The sequence below is a fragment of the Camelus bactrianus genome, chromosome 31 (assembly GCF_048773025.1).
Source record: "Camelus bactrianus isolate YW-2024 breed Bactrian camel chromosome 31, ASM4877302v1, whole genome shotgun sequence".
Classification (NCBI taxonomy): domain Eukaryota; kingdom Metazoa; phylum Chordata; class Mammalia; order Artiodactyla; family Camelidae; genus Camelus; species Camelus bactrianus.
This window is the reverse complement of record NC_133569.1, coordinates 23,902,226-23,929,840: the sequence shown is the minus strand read 5'-3', so window position 1 is coordinate 23,929,840 and position 27,615 is coordinate 23,902,226. Positions and strand designations below refer to the sequence as shown.

At 52.5% G+C, this 27,615-nt stretch overlaps 1 protein-coding gene and 1 long non-coding RNA gene across 6 annotated transcripts in view; one reads left to right on the top strand and one right to left on the bottom strand.

Moving 5' to 3' along the window:
• The first annotated feature begins 314 nt into the window (after positions 1-314).
• LOC123615551 (uncharacterized) lies at positions 315-5,553 on the top strand. 2 transcript variants are annotated; one of them, XR_012503486.1, is made up of 5 exons: positions 315-939; positions 3,184-3,351; positions 3,702-3,732; positions 3,911-4,034; positions 4,615-5,553. It is a non-coding gene; the product is annotated as an uncharacterized LOC123615551 (long non-coding RNA). The 2 variants fall into 2 exon arrangements; XR_012503485.1 differs by having other exon boundaries at positions 3,911-5,553.
• Positions 5,554-10,296: 4,743 nt separating this feature from the next.
• The window catches only part of ROR2 (receptor tyrosine kinase like orphan receptor 2), a 191,572-nt gene continuing 174,253 nt past the window's right edge, over positions 10,297-27,615 (bottom strand). For 3 of the 4 annotated variants that reach the window (XM_074355732.1, XM_074355734.1, XM_074355733.1), the window contains exons 5-9: positions 23,045-23,172; positions 19,105-19,419; positions 17,673-17,918; positions 13,990-14,192; positions 10,297-12,629 (exon numbers count right to left, since the gene is read on the bottom strand). In XM_074355732.1, coding sequence (XP_074211833.1) covers positions 11,184-12,629; positions 13,990-14,192; positions 17,673-17,918; positions 19,105-19,419; positions 23,045-23,172 — 2,338 coding nt within the window. In that variant the 3' untranslated portion in view covers positions 10,297-11,183. The remainder of the gene's footprint in view (positions 12,630-13,989; positions 14,193-17,672; positions 17,919-19,104; positions 19,420-23,044; positions 23,173-27,615) is intronic. The other variant, XR_012503484.1, reaches the window with a different exon arrangement.

Below are 27,615 nucleotides of genomic sequence, written 5' to 3'. Positions count from 1 at the left end.
GCTTAAGTTGGATCCCAATTCATCCAATATTCTCTAGGGTTCGTTCTTTAAAATGACATAGAAATTATGTACAAGGGCAGGAATGTCTGGGACACCCTCCCTCACCGCCCCCTCACGCCCATCTAACTCACCACATGGTCCCCCCAAAACACCAGCTCCCAGCTCCCGGGTGTCCCCCTCTACTCCCCACCCTCTTCCTCCCACAGCAGGAGGAGACCTGGCCAAAGGGGTGGCCGTCAGGGCCATGGGGCCACACGGCTCCTCAGACTGCACCGTCCAAAGCGAGCTGTGAGCTCCGCTCGGCTGCTGGGTTGTTCACTCCTGGCGACCATACAAAGGAAGTAAGTAACAGCGAACGTCCTCCGACGAGGTCTTCGCCCCCTTCCACCCTTCCAGGGCTTACACGGGGGGGCAGGGGCAGGCTAGGGCTCCGGGGGGAGCAGCTTCCAGTGTTAAGTCCGCCCCCAGTCCTCCCCTTTCTCTTTCTACTCTCCGAATCTGTTTCCTCTCCTTTGTGAGAGGCGTGGTAACAGTACCTCCCTCCTAAGGGCGTCCTGCGATTAACGAGGCGCGGAACGCCGCGTAAGTCCCCGCGCAAGCGCTCCGCACGTGCGAAACCCCACCCCCGGTTCCCTTCTCTCGGCGGGAAAACGGCAGATTTGTAAGAAGCCTTTCAGCTTTTCCTTCTTCCCTCCTAGTGGTTGGCACCGAGGTTTCTCAATCGCTGTTAGAAAATAAGCCAGCGCAAGCCCCTGTCATCACACTAAATAATTCACAGACGAGGAATCGGCCATAATGGGACCACCCATCTGCATGAACTGTGGGAAATCAAGCTCCCCGAAGAGCCAAGGATGCCAGGGGTGAATACAGACACCGCTAAGGAGCCGCGGAGAGCGTGGCAGTTGACAGGAACTCAAGCGCCATCTACAGGCCACGGGGGTAGGTGCAGGTGGCCGGAGCCGCGGGAAAGGCAAAGGGGACCCCAGGTCGGGCTAAGCGTCAAAACCTGAAGCCCCCGTGGAGGGAAGCGATCAGTGTCGACAAAAGAGAATTTCAGTCTTTTTACTAAAAATTTAGATATATAGATACACAGATGATAGATAGAGTTATATAGATTTGTGTGTGTATTTAAATATGTTTTCAGTACAGAAGGTCCTCCCCCAGCACCGCCGCCCAGTCTCTGTCCGATCTCGGGCCATCACTAAACTCAGAACCTCAGCTGCCCCACTTGGTGAAGTGAGAAGGGTCCCCCTTACTGGGCAGGGCTGTTTTAATGATTCAGGGAGATGCCGTAGATAAGACGCTTACCGCGGAGCCTGAGACAGGCAATGAGGTGACAGTAAGAGCAATATGATGACGTATTTGTTCATTTGCCTACTCATTTAACACCTATGTGTCAAGCATGCCATGTGTCAGGCCCTCGCTGGAAGCTGGGGTGCAGCCGTGAGCTGGAAGTGAGAGTGAGACAGGAGGGAAGGGGACAGGGCACAGCCACTCAAGGAATGACAGCATTTTAACACCAAAATGGTGGAAGATTCACCGAAATGGTGGAAGATTCCATTCCCAGCTGGCCTTGAGGATTAAGAAGCTTGACTCCTAGTAGACCTTGAGCTTCATTATATGCTCATTGTAACAGCGTGATGAATAGCATGCCCGCAGGCGCCATGATAGCGCCCAGGCTAACCGCAAAAGGCCAAAGAATGGGCGGGGGCCCAACTCCTGGGAATCCCAGCCCTTTCCCAGGGCAGTTGGAATGGTCCCACCTGTAGGCGTGCAAAGCTACTGAGCCCATAAAATATGGCAACACCACGCCTAGTGGCCCTTTCCGCTCCCTCCCCTTTGGAGACGGCCCGCACTGTTGATGGGGTGTGCACCTACTTTTACTTTAACCTGAGCACCCAACTCCCACACCTCTTTCCTTGCCTTTCTCTTGCCGTACACTCTATGCAGTGTGCATCTAAATAAATCTACCTTGACTTAAGGGTGGCTCACACTTTAATTCCTTCCTGCCTGATGCCAAGGACCCACACTTGGCAGGGCACGTCCCAGGGGCTCCACCGAGACCTGGGACATGGCTCTCCTCGTGCCCCACATCCGTTTTCCTGCGTCAATAATGCCACCAAGAATCTCCTTCTTTGGGTCTTTCAGCTCTGTCTTAACGCTGCCGATTCAAACTAAAATGGCTTTTATTGTGATCTCAAAATTCTGGCCAGCAGCTCCCGGGGCTCCATGTTTTTGCTGAGCGTACTCAGTGGAGAGGCGGTGAGGGAGGGTGTCCCAGCATTTCTGGCAAGCCCCCAAGCTGGCTGGTGTAGTTTAAGCCTGTCCCCGAGCTGATTCCACCGTGACTCCTGAGGCCAAGGGGGGAGCCAGTGTCTCTACCACATGGATTCCAAACTGAAACTCAGGGGTAGGGGGAAGGAGAGGTGGGGAATGGGTGCTGGGGAGACAGCCAACAATTGTTCCCTAAAACGTGGAAACGGGGGTGTGGGAAGCTGGCACTTCAGTCGCTAAAGGATGGACTGAGTGCCCCTGCAATGGCTGCTGTCACTTTGTGTCTTTATTGGCCATGCTTGGTGTGTAAATATCCATGGCTTCCCTGACTTTTTCACGGAAGCCTCCTCATTATCTCTGAGTTCTCTTGCCCTTAAATGCCACTGTCTGCAACCTTCAGTCACCCTGGTCTTCTTTTCCTTTGTGTTCTTAACGAACCTTTTCGACCTCAGGCAAATCTCTTCCCCTTCCTGGGGGTGGGGCTGAGTAGGCCGAGGATCTCTGCCCCAGCAGCACCGGTGACACTCCAGGCTGTGTTTGGATGACCACCTGCCTTTCTGGGACATAAGTCACTGAGGAGTTAACTCCTGAAGGAATGCCAGCATGTGCCCTGCACCCTGCGCCATCTCATATCAATCCTAGCATCCTGCTTTTTAATCAAAATGAAGAAGAAAATAGAGGGGTTTTTTTCCCTTGGGGAGATCACCTTGAAAAATCTCAGTACTTTCACGGAGTTTGTCCTAGGTTTGTTTTAACAAGGCACATGCATTTGAATTCATGCTTCAGGGACAAGACCTCAGAGCCTTGGGAGTGACAGCGTCATTACTCCGCAGGGCTTCAAGCCACGAAGGGGAGGGGTTTCTGGTGAAACGTGAAACTTTGTTCCCCTCTCCCCGGTTCCATCCACAGGCATAGATACTGTGAAAAGACCATCCGTATATGCGGCAGAGGAAAGCAGCGGGGTATCCGGACAGACCAGACTGCAGCGGCCAGTAAACGTGGACTCAGCGAAAAAGGCGGAGGGCGCACAGATCGAGCCGTCACAGCTTTGTGCCGGAGACTGTTCGCTGCAACGTGGTAAGTGCCTTTAGAAATTGCTTAGCACTAAAAAAGTCTAGAGGTGGGCCATCTCACTAGACATTTGCCCTGAAGATTTTTAGAAAGGAAATCAGTCCCTGAACAAAGAACTTCATTCCCAGCGGTGAACGGAGATGCACATGCACGTGCGTGAGTGGGTGTCTGTGCGCATGCGTGTATGTGGTATGTTCTATCTTGGAGACTCAAAGCAGACGGGGAGGGGGAGGGGGAAGGGAGGAAGATGGCAGCTACTTTGAATTAGGAAATCTGGGAAAGGAATTTCAGGACTTCTTGTTGCTTTCCTCGATCCCCCATGGCCTTTTCTCTTGATTTCCTCCCCTTGTTTGCAGGAACACGTCCTTAAGAGACTTCTTAGTAAAGGTTAGAAATGAGAGAAATGCTCATGGGTCCTCACCACGGTCTGTCCTGACACTCGATGGGAAGAGAAGTCTTGCAACACCGTGAGGGCCGTGCTGGGCATGCGGGGGGGGGGGGGGGGGGAGGGGGGGATGGCCGCATCTTCACTCCACTGCCTCCAGCGATTCTTTCCTGGCTCCAGATCTAAAGACCGTGCCCAGGAAAGCCTAGAAGTCACCCAGCCCCCGCCTACGCTAGCCGGGGACGCGGCAGGGAATAAGTCCCTGCCCCGGGACTTCGCCTCCTGTGATCTCCCGCCTTTGCAGGTAGGGCTGAGAGCCCCTGGGACACACTTTTCTCCACTGATTTAGATTTAGATTTATGCCCCACCCCCCAAATTGGTGCGCCAAACAGCTGTCCTGCCCTTTTTTTCTGACTGTGAACTAATATTATGTTTAGGGAAAGAGAGCTTTATAAGGATCTCAATGGATTTATTAATTGGAATCATTTTCTAGCGACCTCTAGTGGCAATTGTCAGAGTTGCATCACTCCTGTTTCGGGGCCCAAGGACTGAGAGGCTGAGGGCATCCCCAGGCTGGAAACGGCTTCCAGCTCAGCTGCCCTTGCGGGGCTGATGACTTTGCTGGAAGGACAGAACATCCCTGCGCTGTTAGTCACGTGCGGGGAACATGGGCTTCTTGTCCCCATAAAAATCAAATGACTCACTAACCAGGTTCTTTCTCCCACTCTCCACGATCCTGCGATCCTAACCTCATGCATTGGAAACCCACACTGTTTACAGCGATGCAGTTTTTCAGTAGTGAGAGTGGATTGCTCTTTTTCTGTCATTCTCTTTTGCATAAGCGGACCGCCTATGTTGCTACGCCTGCATGCTTTTGTTTTCAGTTACAGAGGGTGAAAAAGCCATCGCCAGCTACAAGGAAAGAAACTTTGAAGACAAACCTTTTTAGATGATCCTCGGTCACCGTATTTTTTAAAGGCACATTTGGCGAGTAAGGAGGGGATCACTTAAACCACCCACCCCTGCGGAGGAACGTCCCCTCCCCTTGCTGCGGTTCCTTTGGAGAACTGAGCATCGCAGACATCAGAAGGATGTGCTTTGCTGCTGGGCCATCCGCCTGGTTCTCTGCGTGATCCCTGTGACAGGCGCACAGCAGGCATTTGTCGACACGTTAACCTAATGACCTCGCCTGGGATCAGTTTGGAGAGTATCTCGTTATGATTTCTGTGGCCCATCGATAATATTGCATGTTTGCATTTGGAACAGAGCGTTTCACACGCAGTTAAATCCATCAGTGCTCTTCTATGTAACTGTGTTAACTGCAGTCTCGTAAAAGCACAGCACTGCTGGGGAAGGGTACAGCTCAAGTGGTAGGGCGCATGCTTAACATCCACGAGGTCCTGGGTTCAATTCTCAGTACCTTCTCTAAAAAAATTAATAAGTAAAATTTAAAAACCTAATTACCCCTCAAAAAGAATTTTTTTTAAAGCACAGCTTTTCTAATAAGCATGCGAGTTTTCTTGCACATGACAGGTTTTCATGCTAGGTTATTTTAGCAAAACACGCCCCCGAGGTATAATCAAGTTAGTAAAATTTATTAAGAGAATACAGCCTGTGCGATGACGATGCATATTAATAAGACCTACAAAATCAACACAGCTCTTGCCAGATCACTGTCCCTCCTAAATGGAATGTGGTAAACTGTATTTTGTAGGGAAGAAATGTGACGTTTATCTTATGCTAAGGAAATCCGACCTCACAAAGCTATTTTAAGTAACTAGAAATTTACCCTTGTTGGATAATAATTAAAACTTGAAGAATATGTGCCTGAAAGAAAAAGAGAGAAAAATGTGTTGTTCTCCCTGGTGAAGCAGATGGAGATCCCAGAAACCCAAGTCCCCTCCGCCTCCTCCAGGGACACGGGGACACAGAGAGAACATCGGTGATCTTGCAGGAGGCTGTGAGCACCTGCAGACTTGAAATTGCAACAATATTGATACTTTCTCTGGAAGAAAACCTAGACTCAGTTTGCACTTCTACTGGGCTAGGGAGACATTGCTTCTGCTTCTCTGTGTGGGCGTGTCTTCTTGATGTGCACTTTGGAAACAGAAGAAAATAGGGAGGTAGGTGGTTCCGCGGCATCCTTCACCCGCCACTCCATCTCACCTGGACCAAGGCAGACAGAGGAGCCGCGATGCGGGTGGGAAAGGGGGCGGCGGTGAGTGAGTGCAACCAAGGGCACCGCTGTGGGGCCGAGTCTGCAGGCAGCATCCCTTCCTCGCCCTCCCCGCACGAGGAAAAGGACCGCCTCCTGGGAGGAGCAGGGCGCTGGGCCCACGGTAGGTGATCTCAGAGAAGCCAGAAAGACGGCTACTCATCTTCCCACAGATGGACAGACTCCCTGGTCCCTTCTTGGAATGTAGGGTTTCAACACAGAAAATAAAACCTTCAAATTACAAGGAAAACATCTATATTGCAATTAAATCAAAGTATCTTTTAAAAGACGCCCAAATTGTGATGCGTGTACTTCTCTAATAACTCGGCAGCGAGATTTTGCAGATTTTGGTGGGTGTCATCTTGGAGCATTATGTGTGGCATCAGCCACAGCTGCAACGTGATGTGAAAATTACCGATTTTTACCGGCGAGCAGCCGTGAGGGCACAGAACACGTCTTTGGGTGTTCTCCCTACATTTATAGTAAGAGGAAATGCTACACTTCAGTTAGAGGTTAGTGAAGATGAACTGTGCCTTTCCCTACCCACGTTCACGGGCAGGTCCAGGCGGCCTTGGGCTCTAGGGTAGGTGGCTGCTGTTACCGTCCTGGGCAGGGGGGTGTGTGTGTGGAAGTTGCCACCCTGGGGCAGTGGACGGGGCCGTAGCAGTTGCCTTCTGCAATTCCAAAGACGTGGTCACTTGCCCCCATCGCTCCCCTGGGTGCGTGCATGTGCCTCCCAGGCCTTTCAACACACAAAGGATGGTTTTGAGTCTACGGCTCCGTGTCTGGGCAACACTTTTCACTAAAACCTCAGCATGTCAGACTGGGAAAGAGAATAAACAGGACAAATTCGTGGGAAAAAAAAGCAATACTAACGAGTTAAAAATGTTTAACTTGCTCTGTCTTTAAAAAAAGACACGCATGAAGAGCTGAGCCAAGCGTGTTGGTCAGTCTCCATCTGTCCCCTCCTCCCAAACGGCACTCGAGGGTCCCATGCGGGACACTGTGGTGACATCTGCCACCTTGTAACTCCTGCCCTCACTCATTCGCAGGGCCACCGCTAGGAAACACTCCAGCAAACAAGCCCCCATCCACTGACAAGCAAAGATCCCCAAGATACACGATTATATGAACAAAGTAAAGCAGAAAAGAATTTGTAGAGTTTACTCCTTCTGTTCAAAAACTGGGGTAAATATAAGAACATACGGGTATGTTTACGTATATATGCATTAAAAACTGAGGCTGCACAAGCCACGAGTGGTCATTACTTGGAAGAGGGGTAGCTGGGGGCAGGAGAGGGACTTCCCACTGTGACTCTGCACTACAGGAATGTATTAGCTATTCAGTAACTAAATGAATGAAATAAACCTGAAAAAGAAATGCAGGGCTGTAAAAGCGTTATCATCTTAAGGGTGAGCACCTGACAGTCAAGTTCGCGGTCTCGTTGCCAGTGTCAGGAAGCCTAGGTCCGGGCCTCCTCCACCTCAGCTGAGCATTACTCTTGTTCCAAGAGCTGGTTACTGAGCACTCACCAAGTACCCAGCCTGAGAAACACATGTGATGGGGAAGAACAAATCTGACCCCACCCTGGATCTGTTTCCTTTACTTTAACCTTTGTGTTCTATTGCTTTTGCTATGTTAATCATTAAACAAATGTTACCTAGAGCCTGAAATCATACGTAATGGCCCACTTCTGGGAAATCTGCCTCTCTCGGTAAGGAGCGTTCAGCGAAAATACCTTTGTTTAGCTCACAGGAAACATCCTGGTCACGCCCACCCGTGACGGACCACAGGAAGGAAGAAATTAGCACATCTCCTACAGCTGACGGCTGACGGGGAAACAGGAAATGTTTCATCTCTCCTCCTTCTTCTTTCAGTGTAGAAGAAGCCTGAGTTACAACTCAGACGGTTTTTTGGGACACCAGTCCACCATCTTCTTGGCCTGCTGGCCTTCCGAATAAAGCTGCTGTTCCTTGCCCCCAAGAACTCGTCTCTCAATTTATTGGCCTGTCGTGGGGTGAGTGGTGTGAGCTTGCACTCGGTAACTAACTGACAGTCTCCACTACTGCGAGGATTGATGGAGAAAACTGGGTGAGGTGGGAACAGGTCTGACCTTGGGAAGGCCACCGTGACTGGCAGTGGCCAGGCTTCGACATGGTCCTCTGAAGTTTTAAGTTTACTTTGACACATCCCCCTTCTTAAAATCCCTCATCTCAAAAAAGATTTTAAATGTTCCCGTAAGGAACTCACAAACTGTCCGAAAACAGCTATCAACGCTGAATTGCAAGGTGTAATTCATCCACAATGAGCGCTTTTAAACACGCCTTTGCCCGTGGAGAGACCCGAGAGGCTCATTGTGACTTAGTGGGAAGCTGTTACATACTGTAACGTTTACTGAAAACACCCTAAAATCAGCACAGAGAAGTTAGCTGTTGCTCCGACAGACTGTTTCAACAAGTATTTTATCAAAACAAACAAAAAAAAGGACTGCAAAAGGTGTCTATGGCTTCACACGGCTTGATTAAAATCGCCCTCGAGTGAGTTTACGCGCCAGCCGTGGGACTCTCCCTCTTGTGGGTTTGAACAGGGACGGGCATGCGGCTGGGTGGACTGCTCTGGTGCTGTTTACCTGAATCATGCAGCTTAGGTCTAGCATCGGTTGTTCTGAAACATCCCAATTAAGTCATTTTTGTTCAATTGCATGAACTCTAAAATCTCCATGTAACTTCCAAAAGCTGCCTCAAGCTTTTACAATTAGGAGTGGTAACAAACAAAGGTTATTTTTAGCCTCCCCCTCCAACCAAATCCCCTAAGTCAAAACCTCCCTCCCTCTGCCAAAAAAAAACAAAAAAAAACAAAAACAAAAAACCCTTCCAAGTGTCTTTCTGCAGGATCTCCGCTGCTCGCTCTGTGGCGCTGTCAGTGGCCGGGAGCGGCACGTTCACGTCTGGGGGGCTGAGTGATGCGCCGCCGCCTCCCTGACTGTCTGCTGGGGGAACAGCCGAAGAGCTATTTCCCAATCCTCCCTCTTAGGTCTCAACGGAACAGTGAAAGCACCAGGGGTACCAAATTAGCGACAGAATGAAGTTCCTCTTTCAGATCAGTGGAAATGGGAAGTAACTCTATGTAACCCTGAGTCCTTTTAATACGCAACCTGGACCACGCTTGCGGGGAGAGGGGCTCCGAGGGGCCCCCGGTCTTTATCCTGTTCACGTTAGTTCCTTCCACCGAGCAGAGTCCCTCCTGATCTTCAGGTGCACACTCAGATGCTCCTTTGTTGGCGTGTGCAGCTCTATCCCTCAGCGATGCCAAGGCACAGAAGCGTGGGAAACTCAGGATGATCCGACGTGCTGGGCAGCCGGGGAGGCCCAGGAGGCAGGATCCAGTGGCTTTGTGCTCAGGGGCTTCCGGCACCGGCACCCTCTGGGCACTTGCTGGAGATGCAGTTCTCGGCCCCAGCCGGACCTGCCTGCGAGCGGGGAGGGCAGTGCTGGTTCTGTAACAAGCCCTGTGGGACGACCCGATGCTGGCTGAAGAGCCCACTGTCTACGGAAGTGAAGCCGTTCCTCGGTGGCCCGGGGCTATGGCCCCACCACCAGTAAACACGGAGAAGCTCCCAGGCCATGCTGGGGGAAAGAGGCCAGCCCTGGGGTGAGCAGGGGCCCAAGCTGGCCTAGGTTGTGGCTGTGCCCCTCCCCTGACCGGAAGCCCTGCGGCTACTGACCCTCCAGGTGACCCTGGTCCTGGTGCTCTCTGGCCCAAGGATACCTGGACTTAGCTGGCCGCACGGCTGACTGCCCAGGGGACACAGGCAGCTCTGGGCAGGGGTGAAGGAGGCCCAATCTCCCTCACCGTCTGACCACCTAGCCCTGCCCCAGGGCCCTGGGGAGTGCCAGGCTCCAGGCCTGTAAATGGCAGGGGTTGGGGCCTCAGGAGGAGCAGAGCTTTAACACCAAAGACCATCTTCACATCAGCTGCAGCTGATCCCCGACCGGCACCCCGCCTCCCGCAGACCTCACCGCGAAAAGCAATACCACTCGTTCCCATCCTGTGCCTGCCAACGTACATCCACATTCAAATGGAGTGGCTGGTCCCGGACAGCCCCGCAAGCCTCCGATCGTCACCGTTCTGTGTCTCCGTTAGCTCCTCCCGCCGCCCGGCAGCCTCACAACCTGCAGAGAGCCGGCCAAACGTTCTATTTCGCTTTACTGGACACACCAGGTGTGGGAGTTGCACGCGGACTCTGTCCCGCGTGTCGGCGGCGGTGTGCCCGTGGGCCTTCTCCCACAGGAGCTCTGAAGTGAACGGACCTCGCTTACGTGTGATACAAACACAAGCAAACCAAAGCGCAATCAGGTGGCCTCCCAAAGTGGGGACCGTAAACAGTTAAATTACGAAGTCATTATTTTCAGCTCAAAATACTTCAATGAAAATGGCATACAAAAAACCGTATAAATTACATTTAAGGTCTGTACATGATTCTTCAAAAAAAAAAAAATAACAATACTGTGCTCTGTACAATATTGCTGCCTTTCTAACATTCCAACCCCCCCCCGAAAAAAAAAAAACAACAGAAAACTTTCCCTTGAATTCCAGGAAAGTGGGCAAAATACACATGCAGGGTAATTCAAAACATTTCACAAAAAGACAAAGTCGTGTGGGTTTCTTCTAAGGCACATTGTGTTGTAAGACGGAGCTCTCATCTCAGAAGCCCCTTCTCATCGGACCCTGACAGGAGGCAGGAGGCATGTCCTGTTCTTGCTCATCTTTGGTGGCTGAAGGCAGACTGCCGCCCGCAGGGGGCAGTAGAGAGAAAAGCATCCTTCTCCATCCTCATCCAACAGGCCAGTCGCTGGGACTTGCAAAGCCCGCGGTCCCACTTTGCTGCCTTCTGCAGGCCTGTTTCCCCCCAAGTCTGGAAGTATTCAATCCATCTGCAACGTGGGGGGAAGATGCCACCTTCAGAGCACAGGCAGTGCTCACCGCTGATCTACCTCGGGGAAATGCAGGTGGCCCTGGGGGTCCCCATGCGTCCTGCTGGGCCTGCCAACCTTGCCTGGCCAGGTACCATTGGCTAAAAGACCCTCCAACCAAACAGGTGGCCACAGCGCAGCTCTGTGCACGAGAGGACGACAGAGGAAGGCTTCGCACAGTGACATGTTCACAGCCCACCAGTGCCCAGGGCTCACTCCTCCAGGCGGCTCGTCTCCCCCCAAGTGCCCCACGGCCCGGCCAGCCTCAGGCCTCGAGCTGGACCTCAGCCTCGTCCATCTGCAGCGTGTCATTGTCTCCCAGCAGCTCGGTCTCAGGGACGGAGCCGTCCTCCTCCACCTCCGCTTCCTGCACGGGGCTCTGGGCCACATCTTCTGGGACATTCTGTGCGTCCTCGGTGCCCTCCGAGAGCAGGGCTGCCCTGTCCGCCACGGACGTGTTGGAGGGCGCGGTGGTGACGTACCCTGTGCTGGTGGAGCCGCTGCCACTGTGGTGGGAGCTGGGCTTGGGGACCATCTGGGCAGGCACCTGCTGCGGGGCCATCTGCATCGGGATCTGGACCGGGTAGAAGTTGGGCAGGTAGGCGCCGTAGGCCGGCACTGGTTGGTACCCATTGACGGGGATGTAGAGCTGGGGCGGGGGCACCATGGGTCTGATCTGGCCCTTCATGGGCATGAACGGGGGCTGCGGGAAGGGCTGGGCCTTCTGCTTGGGGCCCCCGTAGCGGGCGTTGCTGACGTTACTGACGGGGCTGGTGCTCAGGGAGCTGGTCTGCGTGGCGTTGCTGGCCCCCGAGGTCTGCGCCGAGCTGTTGTAGGTGGACAGGTTGCCCCAGGCGCGGAGCCGGCTGTGGATGTCCTTGAAGCGGGGCCGCCGGCTGGGGAACTCATGCCAGCACTCGATCATCAGGGCGTACACCCAGGCGGGGCAGTCGTCGGGGCAGGGCAGCACCTGCCGGCTGCGCACCATCTCCAGCACGTCCTGGTTGGAGTGCCCGCAGTAGGGCTGCAGGCCGTAGCTGAACACCTCCCACAGGACCACGCCGTAGGACCAGATGTCCGAGTCCACGGAGAACTTGCCGTACACGACGGCCTCGGGGGACATCCAGCGGATGGGCAGCGGCGCGCTGCCGGCCAGCTTGTAGTAATCGGCCGCATACACCTCGCGGAACAGCCCCAGGTCCGAGATCTTCACCGTCAGCTTGTCGTACACCAGGACGTTGCGCGTGGCCAGGTCCTTGTGGACCACGTGGTGGCTGGACAGGTACTCCATGCCGGACGCGATCTGCGCCACCACGTGCACGAAGTCGGGCGGCTCCAGGGCGGACTTGACCGTGCGGTCGTCGTCCGTGCTGCCCATGTCCGAGTGCGGCGAGCGCATGACCAGGAACTCGTGCAGGTCGCCGTGGGGGCAGTAGCTGAAGACCATGCTGAGGGGCTGGTCCTTGGTCACCACGCCCAGCAGGCAGACGATGTTGGGGTGCTGCAGCCGCGCCCGCAGCAGGGCCTCGTGCCGGAACTCCTCCCGCAGCGGCCCCTCCGCCTTGTCCTTCAGCGTCTTGATGGCGACGGCCTGGGTCTGCTCGCCCGGCGCCGGGCCAAACAGGTGGCCTTTGTAGACCTTCCCGAAGCGGTCCTCCCCGAGCTCCTCCATGAACCGCACCGTGGACAGGCTGATCTCCTTGAGTTTGGCCTGCGGAGAAGAAAAGCCCCCGTGAGACATTTCTGCCGCCGAGGCAGGAGGCGGCGGGGCCGGGCTTCGGGGACGGGCTCGGCGTAGGGGCCGCCTCCCTGCGGAGGACTCGCCTGTGCGGCTTCGCCTGGGCTCAGCCTGCCACGCACACACTCCCTGCTCTTAAACGTGCCCTGATGCCACAAGGCTGCATGAAACCTTCAAAACGGGACTCAACCAGCCTGCAAATTATGCCCCCGCCCCAAGATGCCACTGCAGAGTGTGCCCGTGTGAGGGTGTGTGTGGACACCTGTTTACACACACACACAAACACACACACACGTGAGCCAAGCTGAGCTCACCCCCAGCTGTGTCCCCCACTCGGCCTTTCCTGCCACGCCCTGCTATGAGCCCACAGACAGGCCCAGGCCCCACTGCCCATGACAGCAGGACGCCGTGTCTCTCTGTTGAACCCAGAGGTGCACATCCCAGGATTTGCGTCATTTTTAGCACCCAGGCCAGATGCTCTGCAAAAGGCCTGTCTTGCTGTTTCCTCTTGATTACATCCCCATTAGATGCCTTTGACAGAAGCACCACAAAGGTGAAACTGATCTGAACAGCTCCCCTCCCGGCTTCTCCACCTTCCTGCCCGCTCTGTGTGCCCGGCCCCTGTCCTCGGAGGCTCTGTGACCCCAGAGGAATCCGTGTCCTCCCCTTCCAGCCCGCCCCCGCCCCCAGCAAACACAGTGAGTCCTGGCTACAGAGCTCAATGAGTCCACTCCTCAAAGCCTGGGTGGAAGTAATTTTCCCCCTAAAGCTTGCAAGGAACGTAATGTCCCTTCTCTGGAGCTGGGCGACTGGGACAGACTTTCTCCTGTCCTGCACTGCAGGGTGTTCCCGTTACCCTAAGAACTCAGGGGGTGGGGGGCTGTCCCACCTCCACTACAGGACTGTTGCTCTGTCCTTCCCTGAAAAACGAAACACAGCAAAACCAACCCAACCCCAGACTGACCAGAAAAAAGGCCCTCATCCCTTAAAAATGCCACATCCACCCTCAAGTGGTGAGGCAATCAGAGCCCTTGTTTAGTGTGTTCTCCCGTGGGGACAGTCGAAGCACCACGTGAAGACAGCTCACTCGGGCACAGGCTGTGCTAACAGGGCTGGTCTTGGCTGAGGGTGAAGAGTGAATTCCATTTATTTCCTAAGGACACAAAAGTCCTGATATAGTTCAGAGAAGAAACGGCAAAATGAAGGCCAGTTTAAAAGAACTGTGTGTTGTGTATCAAGCAAATGAAGAACCCTAGCGTTAGGGGTAACCAATCCCCCCAGGCAGAGGTTAAGGCTGGAGGAGCTGCCTCTTTAAATACGTGGGCCCAGAGACCTGCTTGTGCTGGCTAATGAGAGGCATCTCCACGTCCTGGCTGGGGGAGGCCATCAGCTGCCGCCGCTGCGGCGTCGAGGCAGAAGCCTTCTGCTTATTCCGGCACATGCAGACCAGGAAGAAAAGGCATGCGATGACCAAGGGGATGGCGATGCTCGGGACCAAGATGTACAGGATGCCCATCCTGCTGCTGTCTTGGGGACCTGTGAACAGCAAGGTGGTTATGATTTTCCGGGAAACATCCCTCTTTTCAACTCCAAGCCCTCCACCGACCCATTCCCACCTCCAACTAAAATCCTTCAGCACAAGGAGATAACCAGGTCAGCTGCCCAAAAGGACAGAAATATAAACCAAACCCCAAACAGGGGAAGTCTCCCCCAAATGCACATTTTGCTCTGCATTTCTAAGACGGAACCTAGACCTGCCCGCCACAGAAACAGACCAGAAAACAGAGCACAAAACCCAGTCAGCTCTGACGGTCCCACAGCAGCAAGAACCACCACCAGCTTCCTTCCTAATTTGAATACGGCCGGAATAGGCGCTCTGTCCTTTGCATCTTCAATGCAAAACTCAACGGAGCACTTCTGTCGGGCTCGTCCCCAGGGAAGAAAACCGGATCCTGGGATTAGAGATGATCCTTGCCTTCCTTTAACGTTTTCAGGATTTCCACACTGTGGTACAATGAGCACACATTCTCTGGAGATAATCGTTTAAAGTGCATTTGATTTAAAAGTGCGCTGGCAGCCAATGAGTTTGACCCCACAGTATGCACTGGGGCACAAGAAATGTTCAAAAACAATGGTAAGGTATACAAAAATCGATAAAAAACGAGTTTCTTCTGTATGTTCAGTATCTTGTAATAACCTTTAATGAAAAAGAATATGAAAACGAATATATGTGTGTATATGCATATATATGCATGGCTGGGACATTACGGTGCACACCGGGAATTGACACGTTGTAACTGACTATACTTCAATTAAAAAAAAAAAATGGTAAGGTGTACAGTCTGAGGCTTTGAGGTGTTTTGCCTTTCGCTTGTCCACAGTGGAGAGCTAGGCTTTGTCTCCCCCGGCAGGATTCATGGAAAGACGGCGAGAGCCCCCGGCTGCAAGGCTGAAGCATCGCCAGGCACCAGTGCTTACACCTCAAGGAGAGCTGGGGCTTCTGCACCGTGAGTGGTAGAACGCAAGTTCTCCAAAAGGCCGCCTCTCCACTGTCCCCCACTTCTCCAGCAGTTTTCGTATTAACCTGGTGAGTAATTACATGGGACTTGGGCGTCCCTTTGAACAGTGAGTGAGTAATGAGCTCTCCACCTGAAAGCAAACAAGTCACTTGGTCCACGAGGTCCCTGAGCGATGAATTCCATTCTAAAAAATGACCACTCTCCCCACCGGCATGAAAAAGCATCGTCCCAAATCCAGTCTTGCTCCCCAGCCTCCAGAAGATCAAATCAAATCAAACCGCACACGGAACTCTCCTGGCCCCATCCCGGGGGCAGATGTTCTAGAAGTTTCAGGGGCAGTGGAGATTCTGGGTCATTTTTCATGATGAGGGTCGGCTGGGGGGACATTCCAGACTCCCCAGGCCAAGGGTAGAGATGGGAGCACTGTCCACCCAGAGGTTTGTACAACCACTGATTTTATCATTATCTTTTAAAAAAAATCACCAACAGGACCATTGCTTATTAATAATTACAGTATTACAGAAAAGTGAAGACCCCCTAGTGGCTAATTTCACCAAAGGCTGTACCATTGTTAACAGGTTGGTATTCACTTAATTTTTTTAGGTATATATTTAAGTTGAACATGAAATGACTGACAGTCCAGGAATCTGACAAACAAAAGCAGCTGTTTCATATATTTCTTTAAAAATAGAATTTTAAACAGAATTCATTTAAAATAGAGTCATATCATCCATATTCTCCTGGTCCTGGTTTTGTGGCAGAATGTCTGTACCTCAGGCCACTTTTCTTGCAGAACAGAGCTCCAGGCATTTATCAAGAACTGTGCACCGTCCCGCAGTCCAGACGTGCTCCAGTTACCATCCAGCCCTCTGCTGGCAAACAATTCCTCTTTCTCACTGAGCTACTAAAAGCGATTCTGCAATAAATAACCTTGCATTTCTGCCCTTTAAGTGCAAATATGTCGGCAATACAAGACTCCTGGAATTGCCAGGACAAAGAAGGTACATATTTTTCTTTATGTTTTGATTTATTTTTAATTGCAAAAATAATGACTGCTCGTTGTAAAAACATCTTATGTTTCAACACTCTGTAGGTCTTGAGAAGTCACTGCTAAAAGTTTGGGGTTTCTTTCCAGGACTTTTTCCATGAAATACAGGGGTGTCTGTGTGCTCATTCACATACCTTTCACTCATTTTGTTTCTTTTACAAGGAAGGAAGGAAGAAAAGAGAGTGAAAGAAATAAATAAAGAAAAGAAATAAAGGAAGAAAGGAAGAAAGGAAGGAAGGAGGGAAGGAAGGAAGGAAGAAAGAGAAAGAAAGAAAAGAAAGAAAGAAAGAAAGAAAAGAAAGAAAGAAAGAAAGAAAGAAAGGAAGGAAGGAAGGAAGGAAGGAAGGAAGGAAGAAAGAAAGGAAGGAAGAAAGAAAGGAAGGAAGAAAGAAAGGAAGGAAGAAAGAAAGGAAGGAAGAAAGAAAGGAAGGAAGAAAGAAGGAAAGGAAGAGAGAAAGAAAGAAAGAAAGGAAGGAAGAAAGAAGGAAAGGAAGAGAGAAAGAGAGAAAGATGGAAGGGAGGACGAGAAGAAAAAGACAAATAGAAAGGCAGAAAGAGAAAGCAAAAAGACATAACACATCTATTGCCCTACAACTTGCTTCGTTCCCTTAACAGGTCAATATGAACATCCTTCCTTGCAGGGAATTTTTTTTAAACAACTGTAGCATTCCAAAGGGTAGCTTTCCTATAATCTAACTACCAATGTTTTCATTCTTTTTTTTTTTTTAATGGAGGTACTCGGGATGGAACCCAGGACCTTGTGCATGCTAAGCATGTGCCCTACCACTGAACTGTACCCAACCCTCAGCATTTTCATTCTTCAAATGTATTCCTGCACAGAGATAATGACGCCTGTAAAGTCTGCAACCATTAACTACACGTTCTCCTCCCAGTTATAATTTAAGAGGGAAACTGCAGGGAGAACAGCGAAGAGATTTAAGTTCTACTTTCTCCCCACTCTGCCAAGTCTAGGGGTGAAAGCTGAACAGAGTGGGAGGCGAGGGAGGGGAGCAGGAGGCTGTGCCCCTCTACGGATGCTGCTCTGAGAAGCCGGTCGTAACTCACACGGGAAGCATTTTTACTAATAGCGGGAAATACGTGACAATGTTAATTGACAAACAAGATGCCAAACTGAATATCCCGGGACCACACACGGAAAAAAGGGCTGATGGAAGGGCCCCCAAATGTAAACAGCAGTCTGTGCTGAGTGGAGAAATTAAAGGTGATTTGCGCATTATTCTTTAGACTTTTCTATAATTTAAGACATCCTGTAATGACCAGATTTTACTTTAACAACCAGCAACAGCTTTACTTCAAACAAATAATCATGGTGGTGACATGGCGGGGAGGGAGGCGGGCGGCCCAGAGCCACCCGCCTCCTGGTCCCATGTCATCACAAAGTGCACCCCACAGTCAACACTTTAAAAAAAAGAGAGAGAGAATACATACTACAAGAAGGTACGTCACACAGTTCCATGCGTACGTTTTTATTCTGCGTGAAGCACCAGGGCCCTTCCATCTGCCCCCCGGGGTTCCGGCAGTAGGCGTGCCCCCCTCCGAGCTCGGGGAAGTCGGCGCTAGTCAGGCGGTGGCTGTGCGGGTGCTGCTGGGCCCAGGGCTGGCACTGGTGGCCCGACTTGGTGGTGCTCGCCGTCCCTCTGTAATCCGTGCCCGAGCCGTTGTAGCACTGATGGTCTGTGAGAGAGGATGCGTGAGGAGGCCCACAAAGTCAGAGGACGCAGCCCTCCTCCCGGGGGACAGACAGCACCTTCTTTCAACTATCCCGGAAAGGAACAGCAAAACCACCTGGCCTGCAGGTCCCCAGTTTGGCATTTCCAAAAGACCAAAGGACTTGCCATAACGTCCAAGAAAAGCAGCATTAAAAAGAGTGGTAACACAGCCCCAAGTCCACCAATTACATTGGCGGGTGCACCAGAGATGGACACGGGCAAGACAGCCCACCCATCGGAAGCCATTCCGTGGCCCTGATACCCCTTTGGACCCACCAGGCGCCCCCATTCCACCACGAGAATGTCAGCCCCCAACCTCAGGTTCACTCGCACTGGAAGCAAAACCAAACTGTGTGGGAGGGAAGGGAAGCTCCCAGGCCTGGCCCACAGCCCCGTGAGGACACAGCTCAGCCCCGTGTGAGCAGAGCCCCGCACTCACTGCACCACCCGGGGGACACCCGGGGCCTCTCTGAGCCACAGCTGGGCTGTGGGTCTGTGGACCACTGGCTCCACAGTGCTTGCTCTGTGCAGGTACGATTCTAAGAACTCTCCAAATAGTAACTCAGTTAATCCCCATTCCAGTTCCTGGGGTCAGTGGTTACATCTCCGTGTAATAGGAGGATGTGGGTATTTGAGCAGCTGGCCCGAGGTGCCATGGGGCCAGCCCTGCAGCAGGATTTGGATGGTACCCTGGGTCTGGACACCAGGTGAGGGCCCAGCCACCCTCCTGGAAACCCAGCCCAGCCAAGGCAGTGATTACTTCTCCAGCCTGGGAGAGGGGTGATCTCTTCTTGGTCGCCCCCTTCAAGGAGAGCCACCACCTGGACTCAGTGAGTGCTGAGAGGTGCCTGTGGATCAAGGCAGGCTTGGAGGCCAGCCCTGCGTCCCCTAAAGGTCCTCACAGCCTTGGCAGCAGGCACGGAGAGGACTCCCACCTTCAAGAAGCAAGCCTGGTGTCCATGGGATAGAGTGACTTACTCGGGTCCCCCAGACAGGCGGGGCCGAGTGGGCGGTGTGCCTGGAGCTGGCTGGCTGCCCTCCTGGCGTGAGGGCCGGGTCTGGGGGCTTCCTCCGACAGAACGGGGTCCCGGGGCTCTAAGAGGCAGGCCCCCCGGCCCCCCCGGGGCGCGCGAGCGCGCGCGCGGACTCACAGCGGCCCAGCCTCTCGGCCGGGATGCCGATGCGCATGCAGTTGGCGGCGTCCGGGCTCTCGGGCAGGGGCAGCGCCTCGCACTTGGGCAGCTGCAGCCGCATGAGGATGAGCGGGTTGGAGCGCGCGATGGTGTACTCCTGGCGGCACAGGTCGCTCTCCAGCACCTCGCACTCGTCCCGGCACAGCTCGCGCGGCTTGGGCGCCTGGGAGCGCGCGTCGCACAGCGGGAACACGAAGTGGCAGAAGGACGGGATGGCGAACTGCGAACACTGGTCCGACAGGTGCGTGGACGTGCCGATCATGGTGAAGGCGGCTGCGGAGGCGGCAAGGCCAGCGTTAGGACGGGGGGCGTCCCGCTGCTGGCAACCCCTGCCCGGCGCCCGTGGCCCCGTCTCCCCTCGTGCCCCCCGGCCCCAGCGACGCCCCTGGCACGTCTCCCCTCGTGCCCCCCGGCCCCAGCGACGCCCCTGGGCCCGTCTCCCGCCCAGGCCCCCCGCCCTGCCCGCATCCCTGCCCCCATTTCCCATCTGTGCCCCGCTCCCCCTCCACCGTGATTTGCACCAGACACGAAGGCCCCAGCCCTAGAGCTTCACTTACAAACGTCAAAAGCGAAACAAGAAAGAAGTGAAGCAAAGCCCCACATCTCATCCAGCCGGACGCTACGTCCACGTCAGGAAGGTCCTGCTATCAGACCCAAGGCCACTTCCTAAGGGCCTGCTGTGAACTGGGGGAGGTGAAGCCGCGGGCTGAGAGGCTTCTAGGAGAGACTGGAGAAGAGGCACAAAGGCCCTGGTCTCCAGGACATCCCGGGACCTGGGAGCAGAGAGGCGGCCTGGCCTGCGAGAGGATGCCCCCGGGGACGCAGATAATGTGCCAGGAAGATGGACCATCAGCCCTGTGACATGCAGCCCTGGGGGGAGGTGGCTGCGCCGAAAGAGCCTCCCCTGGCGGAGTCTGGGGAGAGCCGAGGAACGGCAGGAGGAGGCTCGAGGCGGGGAGAGGGGCGGGGTCACGCGGCGGGGGCGTGGGGGAGCTTGGCGTAAGGCTGCGGGAGCGCTGGAGCCCAGGCCAGAGGGCTTGCTTTTTAGGGGCAAGACATCACAGGACGCTTGATGGGGGGAACCGGACAGCTGACTAGAGAAAGGAAGCGGGTGGGAGCTGCAGGGACCAGGTCTGGGCAGGTGAGCGGGAGCCGAGCTGCCAGTGGCAGGAGGGAAGGTGGTCACTCCAGGGCGCTCCTCCTGGCTGTGACGGTCAGGGCTCCAAGGAAGGCATCCGCCGTCCGGCGCCCAAGCCAGAAGGCCCACCCAATGTAATGTGTGAACGAGCTGCGTATAACGATCTGACCTCAGGCAGCTAGAGATAGAGGGGGCCCCGTGGCCTGCACACTCTGCTGAGCGGGGGTAGGAAACCCTGAGAGGTTGGAATTTAAGTCCCTGGGGCGCTCCAGCTCCGCCCGGGACTTGTGGCGCCATGCCCAGCATGGCCAGCAGGTGGCGCTGCTGGCGCCCATTTCCCCCAAGAGACCCACCAGGTGGGTGGGGTTGGATGAGCCGGCCTGGGAGCGCAGGTCCGGCCCTGCCCCGTCCTTTACTACCGGACAGTCAGTCACCCGGTCCTTTCTGGGCCTGGGTCTTTATCTGTCAAGTGACCAAGCTTTTTATGGAGCGTGTATCTCCTGAGCTGTCTTCCCTTCTGAGTGAGACGGACCGCACTCTGTCCATGGAGTGTGCCTCTCTCTAAATAAATTTGCTCTCACTTTAAAATTTAAAAAGTTAAAAATTCATAAAACAGTAAAATAAAACTGAGAAACGGAGAGGTGAGAGGTTAAGATCTCTGGGGTTGAAGAAGCAGGTCTGAACCCAGCTCAGTCCCATCAGGTGGCTCTGGCGACTGACCATCCGGAGGTCTTGACCTTCGCCCCCAGGCAGGGAAAGAGCTGAGAAAGCCAAACATGGTGTTCCTTTCGGGGTATAAACGGGCAGGATGTCACGACTGACCCTTTTAAGATTTCCCCCCCTCCCATCCCCGAACCCATCAGGTGAGAGCTTATTTCTGAAGGGTGGTTCTAGGCACCAGCTCGTGTCCTTGCTTTTGTCCACACCCTGCACGTCACGCTGAGGGCTGCTGGGGCCCATCCCCTGGGGAGCTCCCCTGGAACCAGTCCTGGCAAGCACGCTCTCCAAACAGACCATCTCCACGGCCAACGCACAAGTCAGTCAGTCCAGAGCAACCTCACCTTTGTTTTTTTCAAAAAAACCCCACACATCTAGCAACTCCTCCTTCTAAACTTCTATCTAAAAACCACTGCAAAATGAGTCCGCTTAGCTATCCGAGCTGCTAATCCTTTAAACAATTCCTGAAGAAGTCACCGAGGGACAGTCGTGGGTCTTCCATCAGTGTTTGCCAATTAGCGGGATGTGCAATTAGTTCTGGAGTCTGTGGCCAGCATTTTAAAAGATGATTAGAACAGAACAGAGGAGGTCAGGGCACACGGTTCGCATTAAGGCCATAACCAACTTCTGTCCTCAGTGAAATGAAACTGAAGAGAAACACTCAGAGAGCCCTGCCTTTGTTAAGGGTGCATGTTGTTTCCCATAACCCATCTCAGAGCTATGAAATAAATGCATATGTACACTTGGTCACGTGTAAAGGACACTTTTGACTGTGTGTTGAGGTCAGAAAGGTCTGAGAAGTTCTGCTTTAAATGGAATCAAAAGCTTTTCCAGTGAGAGGTGCTGACATTTTCAAGACATTCTCCCCTTAGACCAAAACGGAGACTTCCAGGATCTGCAGGAACCGTTACTGCCTTTCTGTTTGTCACTGGACACCTGGCCGTGTCCTCAGGGGGTCTGTAACCATGGGCCAGGTGGCCGCTCTGTGACCTTGACCTTAGGCCTTCCAGACTGAGGGGAAAAGACAAAGCCAGGCTTGCCCTGAGCTTGGAAGGACATTCAGCGGCACCTGAGGGTCTACCTGGGATCCTCCTCTGTGCCCTTACCAGGCAAGCCTCCATGAACCCCACCAGAGCCTCTGGGGAGCCCTGCACCAGAGGTTGGCTGGGGCCAGAGCCACGTGCAGAGAACCTAGCTAAGCAGGGTCACCTGTCACCTTCACAAGACCCTGTTCCTCAGAGAGCCTGGAGAGAAGAAGGGTGTGCTTGTGGGGAGAGCAGAGACAGGAGGAGGGGGGCTTCGGGGGCCCTGGTTTAGTGCACTTTCTCACTTCTCACTCAAGGGGTTTGCCCCCAGGAAGTCCTTGACGTCGGTGTGAGGACTACCTGCCACCCAGAGATGCTAACTGCTACAGAGGCGGACACCGGGCAGTTCCACCCCTCCGCGCTCTGCTCCCTTCCTCACACGGCAGGCAGGCGCCTGAAGACCTGACCATTCCTGGAAGCGAAGGGCCGACAGGGCTCTGAGTTCACTGTGCTGTCCCCGGGCGCAGCACATGGCCTGGAACCTCTCCCCACAACAGCTAAAATCAGGCCCGGGTACCCCCCAACCACGCGCAACTCCGAGAGGGCGCAGAGTCAGGAAAGGCACAGCCGAGAGTGAACGTTGCGGGCGCCGGGCTGCCTGCCTCAGGGTGGCGGTCCTGGAACAGGAGGCCCTGGCCACATGGTGAGGACAAGACAACACAGGGCTTCCGACCCACGAGGGTGGCCTGATTCAGTGTGTAAGCACATTCTGAGCGGACTGCGCTTGCCAAATTGAACAGACAAGTGGGAACATTTTAGAATGAACCACGATGGTAATTGCAACTGTTTCTGAAAAAAAAAAAAAACCTCTGACTTTCTACTGCAGGAGGCAGGGAACAGGGGACTCACCACCCGAGGTCATAACCGACAAGACACATAAGAGGGACCAGAAACACACGTGAGTGACAGGCAGCCGCACGCATGCGCCTTGTCTCAGCACAAGGGTCTGCGCCCCTACCTGTGATGCGGTTTTCAATCTCACCCTGCATCTGCAGGGAGTCCACGTAAATGGTCCGGTTCCCAATGAAGCGGGCACAGGCGATCCCCCGGTAAGGCTGGCAGAATCCATCCTCGTGGTAGTCATCCCTGGCGAACACACAGTCTGTCAGCACACCGGAAGGTCTCACGTATCCCCGATGGCTTTCTTTTTCTCTTTTAAAATTGGTCCCTTGGTATTTATCCAAATGAACTGAAAACTTCCGTCCACACCAAAACCTGCACATGAATGCTTATAGCAGCTTTTAGTCATAATTGCCAAAACTTGGAAGCAACCAAAATGTCCACAGGTGAATGGAGAAACCATGGTACCTCCAGACAATGGAATATTACTCATCACTAAGAGGGAGTGAGCTCTCAAACCATGAAAGGACATGGAGGAACTTAAATGCACATTATTAAGTGAAGGGAGTCAGTCTGAAAAGGCTGCATGCTGTTTGAGCCCAACTCTATGGCATCCTGGAAAAGGCAAAATTATGAAGACAGTAAACAGATCGGTGAATGCCAAGGGGTGGTAAATAGGAGAAGAGGGGTTTTCAGGGCAGTGAAACCATTCTGTATGGTACTATAATGGTGGGTGCATGGCATGATACATTTGTGCAAACTCACAGAGTGTGTTAACGCCAAGAGTGAGCCCCAAGGTGAACTAGACTTCAGCTACTATTAACACATCAGCGATGGCTCATGGACGGCAACAAATGCACCACACTGACGCAAGAGATTGCTGATGGGGACAGCTGTGTGCGTATGTGCAGATGCGGGCATGTGGAGGGCTGCAGGTGAGCGCTCCAAGAACACCCTGTACTTTCTGTTCAGTTTTTCTGTAAACCTAAAATTGCTCTGCAATGTAAAATCCGTAAACTTAAAAAAAAAAAAAAAATTCCAGCGTCTTTAAGAAGAGAGGGAGGATGGAAGCAAGGAAGGGGAATTGAGTATGAAAAATGGATTATAAAGGTGACGTGCACACATGGGTGGCTACGTGCTCGTGCGTACGTTCAAAGACACACAGAACACCAATGACTAACACGTTTCATCTTAGCCTGACACCGCCATTCACTTCTGTTGTTTGCAAGCAGGCCTTCTACGAAAATGATGATCATCCAGAAACCGTATTTTACCGTTAAAACGGTGGGAGAGAATTCTTTGAAACGGAGAAAAGCAGCGGAGGGGGTGCCGAAAAGTCGGGCAGGTCCTCAAAGAGCTTGGACAGGGAGCTGCGTCTATTACACAACAGAGGTGTGGCCTCGTCACTGCCACGGAGCACAGACCACGTGCAGAAGTACGGGGCACGGAGAGGGAGACGCACAAAGGCACAGCCCCGCCTCCGCCCTGCAGTCGGACCTTCCCCGCCGGCAGGGGACAGCCTGCTTGATTATTTTCAGTAAAACCTGTTGGTCCTGCCTTCAGCCAATGAGATCAGTCAACCTAAGCGCCCCGATGCTTTTTAAAGGATGCTCCAAGGAGACAGTAAAAGCGGACTGTGGTGCATGTAACAGGGCTGCTGTCAGCTGGGGAGCACAGGGGAGGGGGCCTGGCGCCCCCAGGACAAGCTTCAGCAAGTGCCTTGGGCCTGTAACTAAGTTGCTTGTTTTCTAACAAATCTGCAATCTGCCATAAGCCTAACGCTTGTCATCCACCCTACGCTGATCTAGACCATCCCCAAACGAAAGCTAGGCTGCGTCCAATCCGACCAAAGGGCCTTACGGATCCCTATGTCAGCTTTCTCCCCAGTGTCAAATCTGGACGCTGGTTAACAGTGGAGACAAAGGGGCTGGCGGGACACCAGCCGCCGCTGGTTCCCTCCCTCCTCTGCTGCCTTCTAAGACCCTGAAGAAAGCCTCTTTCTCAAAGAAAAGAACCTGGAGCCATAAATAATCGAAATAGGAGAGATGCTGGTGTCAAGGAGAGCCGGATGCCCTTTCTCTCAAGCTCCCCAGCCCCATCATTTCTTTGGGTCAAGGATTCCTTAAATATAGTTTAAATGCGCAAGCACATGTGCTAACAAGACACAGCCAACTCAGCCCTCTCTCACTCTCACTAAAACCAATGTGTACACTTGCCAAATACACAAACACAAGGGCAAGTTGACTCTGTCCCGGTGTGTGAGCCCCACGTCACCACCTGCAGGCTGGGTTGAGGGGGCTCCCCTGCTATTCTAGGAAAGTGGTAAGATGTGTGTGTTCCTGTTAACATCAGCCATGCCTAGGGTAGGAGATTTGATTCAGTAAGTCCCTTGTGTGATCCCACAAGGGTGAGTAATTTCTCTTCTCTGCTTCAAGAGTCAAGAGACACTACATAAAGGAGTTGTGGTACGTATACACAATGGAATACTACTCAGCCCTAAAAAAGAATAAAATAATGCCATTTGCAGCAACATAAATGGACCTGGAGATTGTCGTTCTAAGTGAAGTAAGTCAGAAAGATAAAGAAAAATACCATATGAGATCGCTCATATATGGAATCTTAAAAAAAAGACACAAGTGAACTTATTTACAGATCAGAAACAGACTCACAGACATAGAGAACAAACTTATGGTTACCAGGGGGGTAACAGGGTGGGAAGGGATAAATTGGGAGTTCAAGATTTGCAGATACTAACTACTATATATAAAAATAGATGAACAGCAAGTTTCTACTATGTAGCACAGGGAACTATATTCAGTATCTTGTAGTCACCTATAATAAAAAGAATATGAAAAGGAATGTATGTGTGTATATGTATGACTGAAACACGATGCTGTACACCAGAGATTGACACAATATGGTAAACTGACTATACTTCAATAAAATAATATAAAAATAAAAAGAGTCAAAGGATAGAAAGCCTGGTCCCTCCCTGTGGGTTCCTCCCTGGCCACCGGCCAGGTGCCCTCAGGATGGGGGAATCAACAAGGGTGCAGGGAAGACACACTGAGAAGGGGCTTAAGGCCATCATGTCTCATCCACAGCTTACTCGTCTCAGCGGGCTTCCCATCTGAATTTTAGAGAATGTCCAGAAACGCAAACAGAATTGGCCGGACAATGGCATCCTTCGGGCTTCTGAATTTTGAGAAAACAAGTGGAAATTACTTCTCCGTTTCAAACAAAATTATGCTTCACCTTCACCCAGATTCGTCTGGGACCCCTGAAGAACAGCAGAGCTGGAGAAAGTCTGCGAAGCTGGTCATTCAGAGACCAAAGGAAACTGCTGAGACAGAAGCCGCCTGCTGTAAAACCCCTTAAAACACACGAGTGAAACAAGCACGCTCACTGAGTCGCAGAAGGTCGATGTTACAGAAACTCAGTTTTGGAAAGCTCCTCCCTTCCCAGGGCTGCCCGGCATTAGTAACCCAGAGGAAGGAGGAACGTGCACACCCACAAGTTCATGGTCGAGGAAAGGGGGAGGGAGAAGTAACCACAATAGTGGGTTAAAAAAAAGCAACAGGAAAGGAGAGGGAGATTGAGAGGAAACTGAAGAAGGAGCCATGGCGCTGTGATGGAAAGGGCTTCTCCACAAACGGCTGAGAGGATGCGGGTCTGCTCAGCACCTTCCCTTAACGGTACGTGCTACAGTTTGAAGAAAAGCTTAGAAAAAGTCCTTGATATACACATATATGTAACGAATAAGCTTTAAAGGAAAGTTGGCTCCTTTGAGGTTGAAAAGTAATCAGGGTCAAAATTCATGTGAGGTGTAAGAAGGTAACTTTTCCCCCAGTTTTTTGTTAAAAGCGGTTAAACCAGTTTCACAGTTGCTGGTTCTTATCACGCCTGTAATAAACAGGCTTCCTGCCTGAGTGACACAGAGGAAGAAACATCTTCAACAAAAACTGACACTAAACGCCATAAGCTTCAGGTGATCTGCCAGTAATCCAACAAGACTTATCAAAATTCAATATTCCTGTTCATCCAAAGACAGCACTAAGAAAATAAAAAAAAAAAAGGCAAGCCACAGGATGGAACAAAACATTCTGTATCTCTCTCGCAAAGGAATTATACACAGAATATACAAAGAGCTCCCATAACTCAATAGGAAAACAAACAACACAGTAAAAATTGGACAAAAGGCCAGATACGTCACAAAAAAATGTGTCCTTAGAAGATGGTCCCGTTTTTAGTGATTGAGGAAACGTAATTAAAGCATCAGGAATCATCATGACACAACGATGGAGAATGGCTACAATTAAGTGATTGACGACATCAGATGTCGGATGTGGAGCAGCTGGAACTCTCCCACGGTGCTGGGGGCAGTGTGTGACGGAAAGACCACTCTGGGAATGAGTGTGGCAATTTCTTACAGTTCTACATCCAGGCACCATCTGACCGGGCAATCTCACACCTAAGATTTACCCTAGAAGAACGGAAACATGTTCCCCCAAATAGCTGAGCGCAAATGTTCACAGCAGCTTATTTATAACTGCCCCAAAGAGGAAGCCCGAATGCCCATCGACAGGTGAATGAACACACTGAAGTATCTTCACACAACAGAGTATTTGTTATCAATTAAAAGGGCGAAACCACAGGCATTGTCTTTCAGATATTAGATTTTGTGAAAGA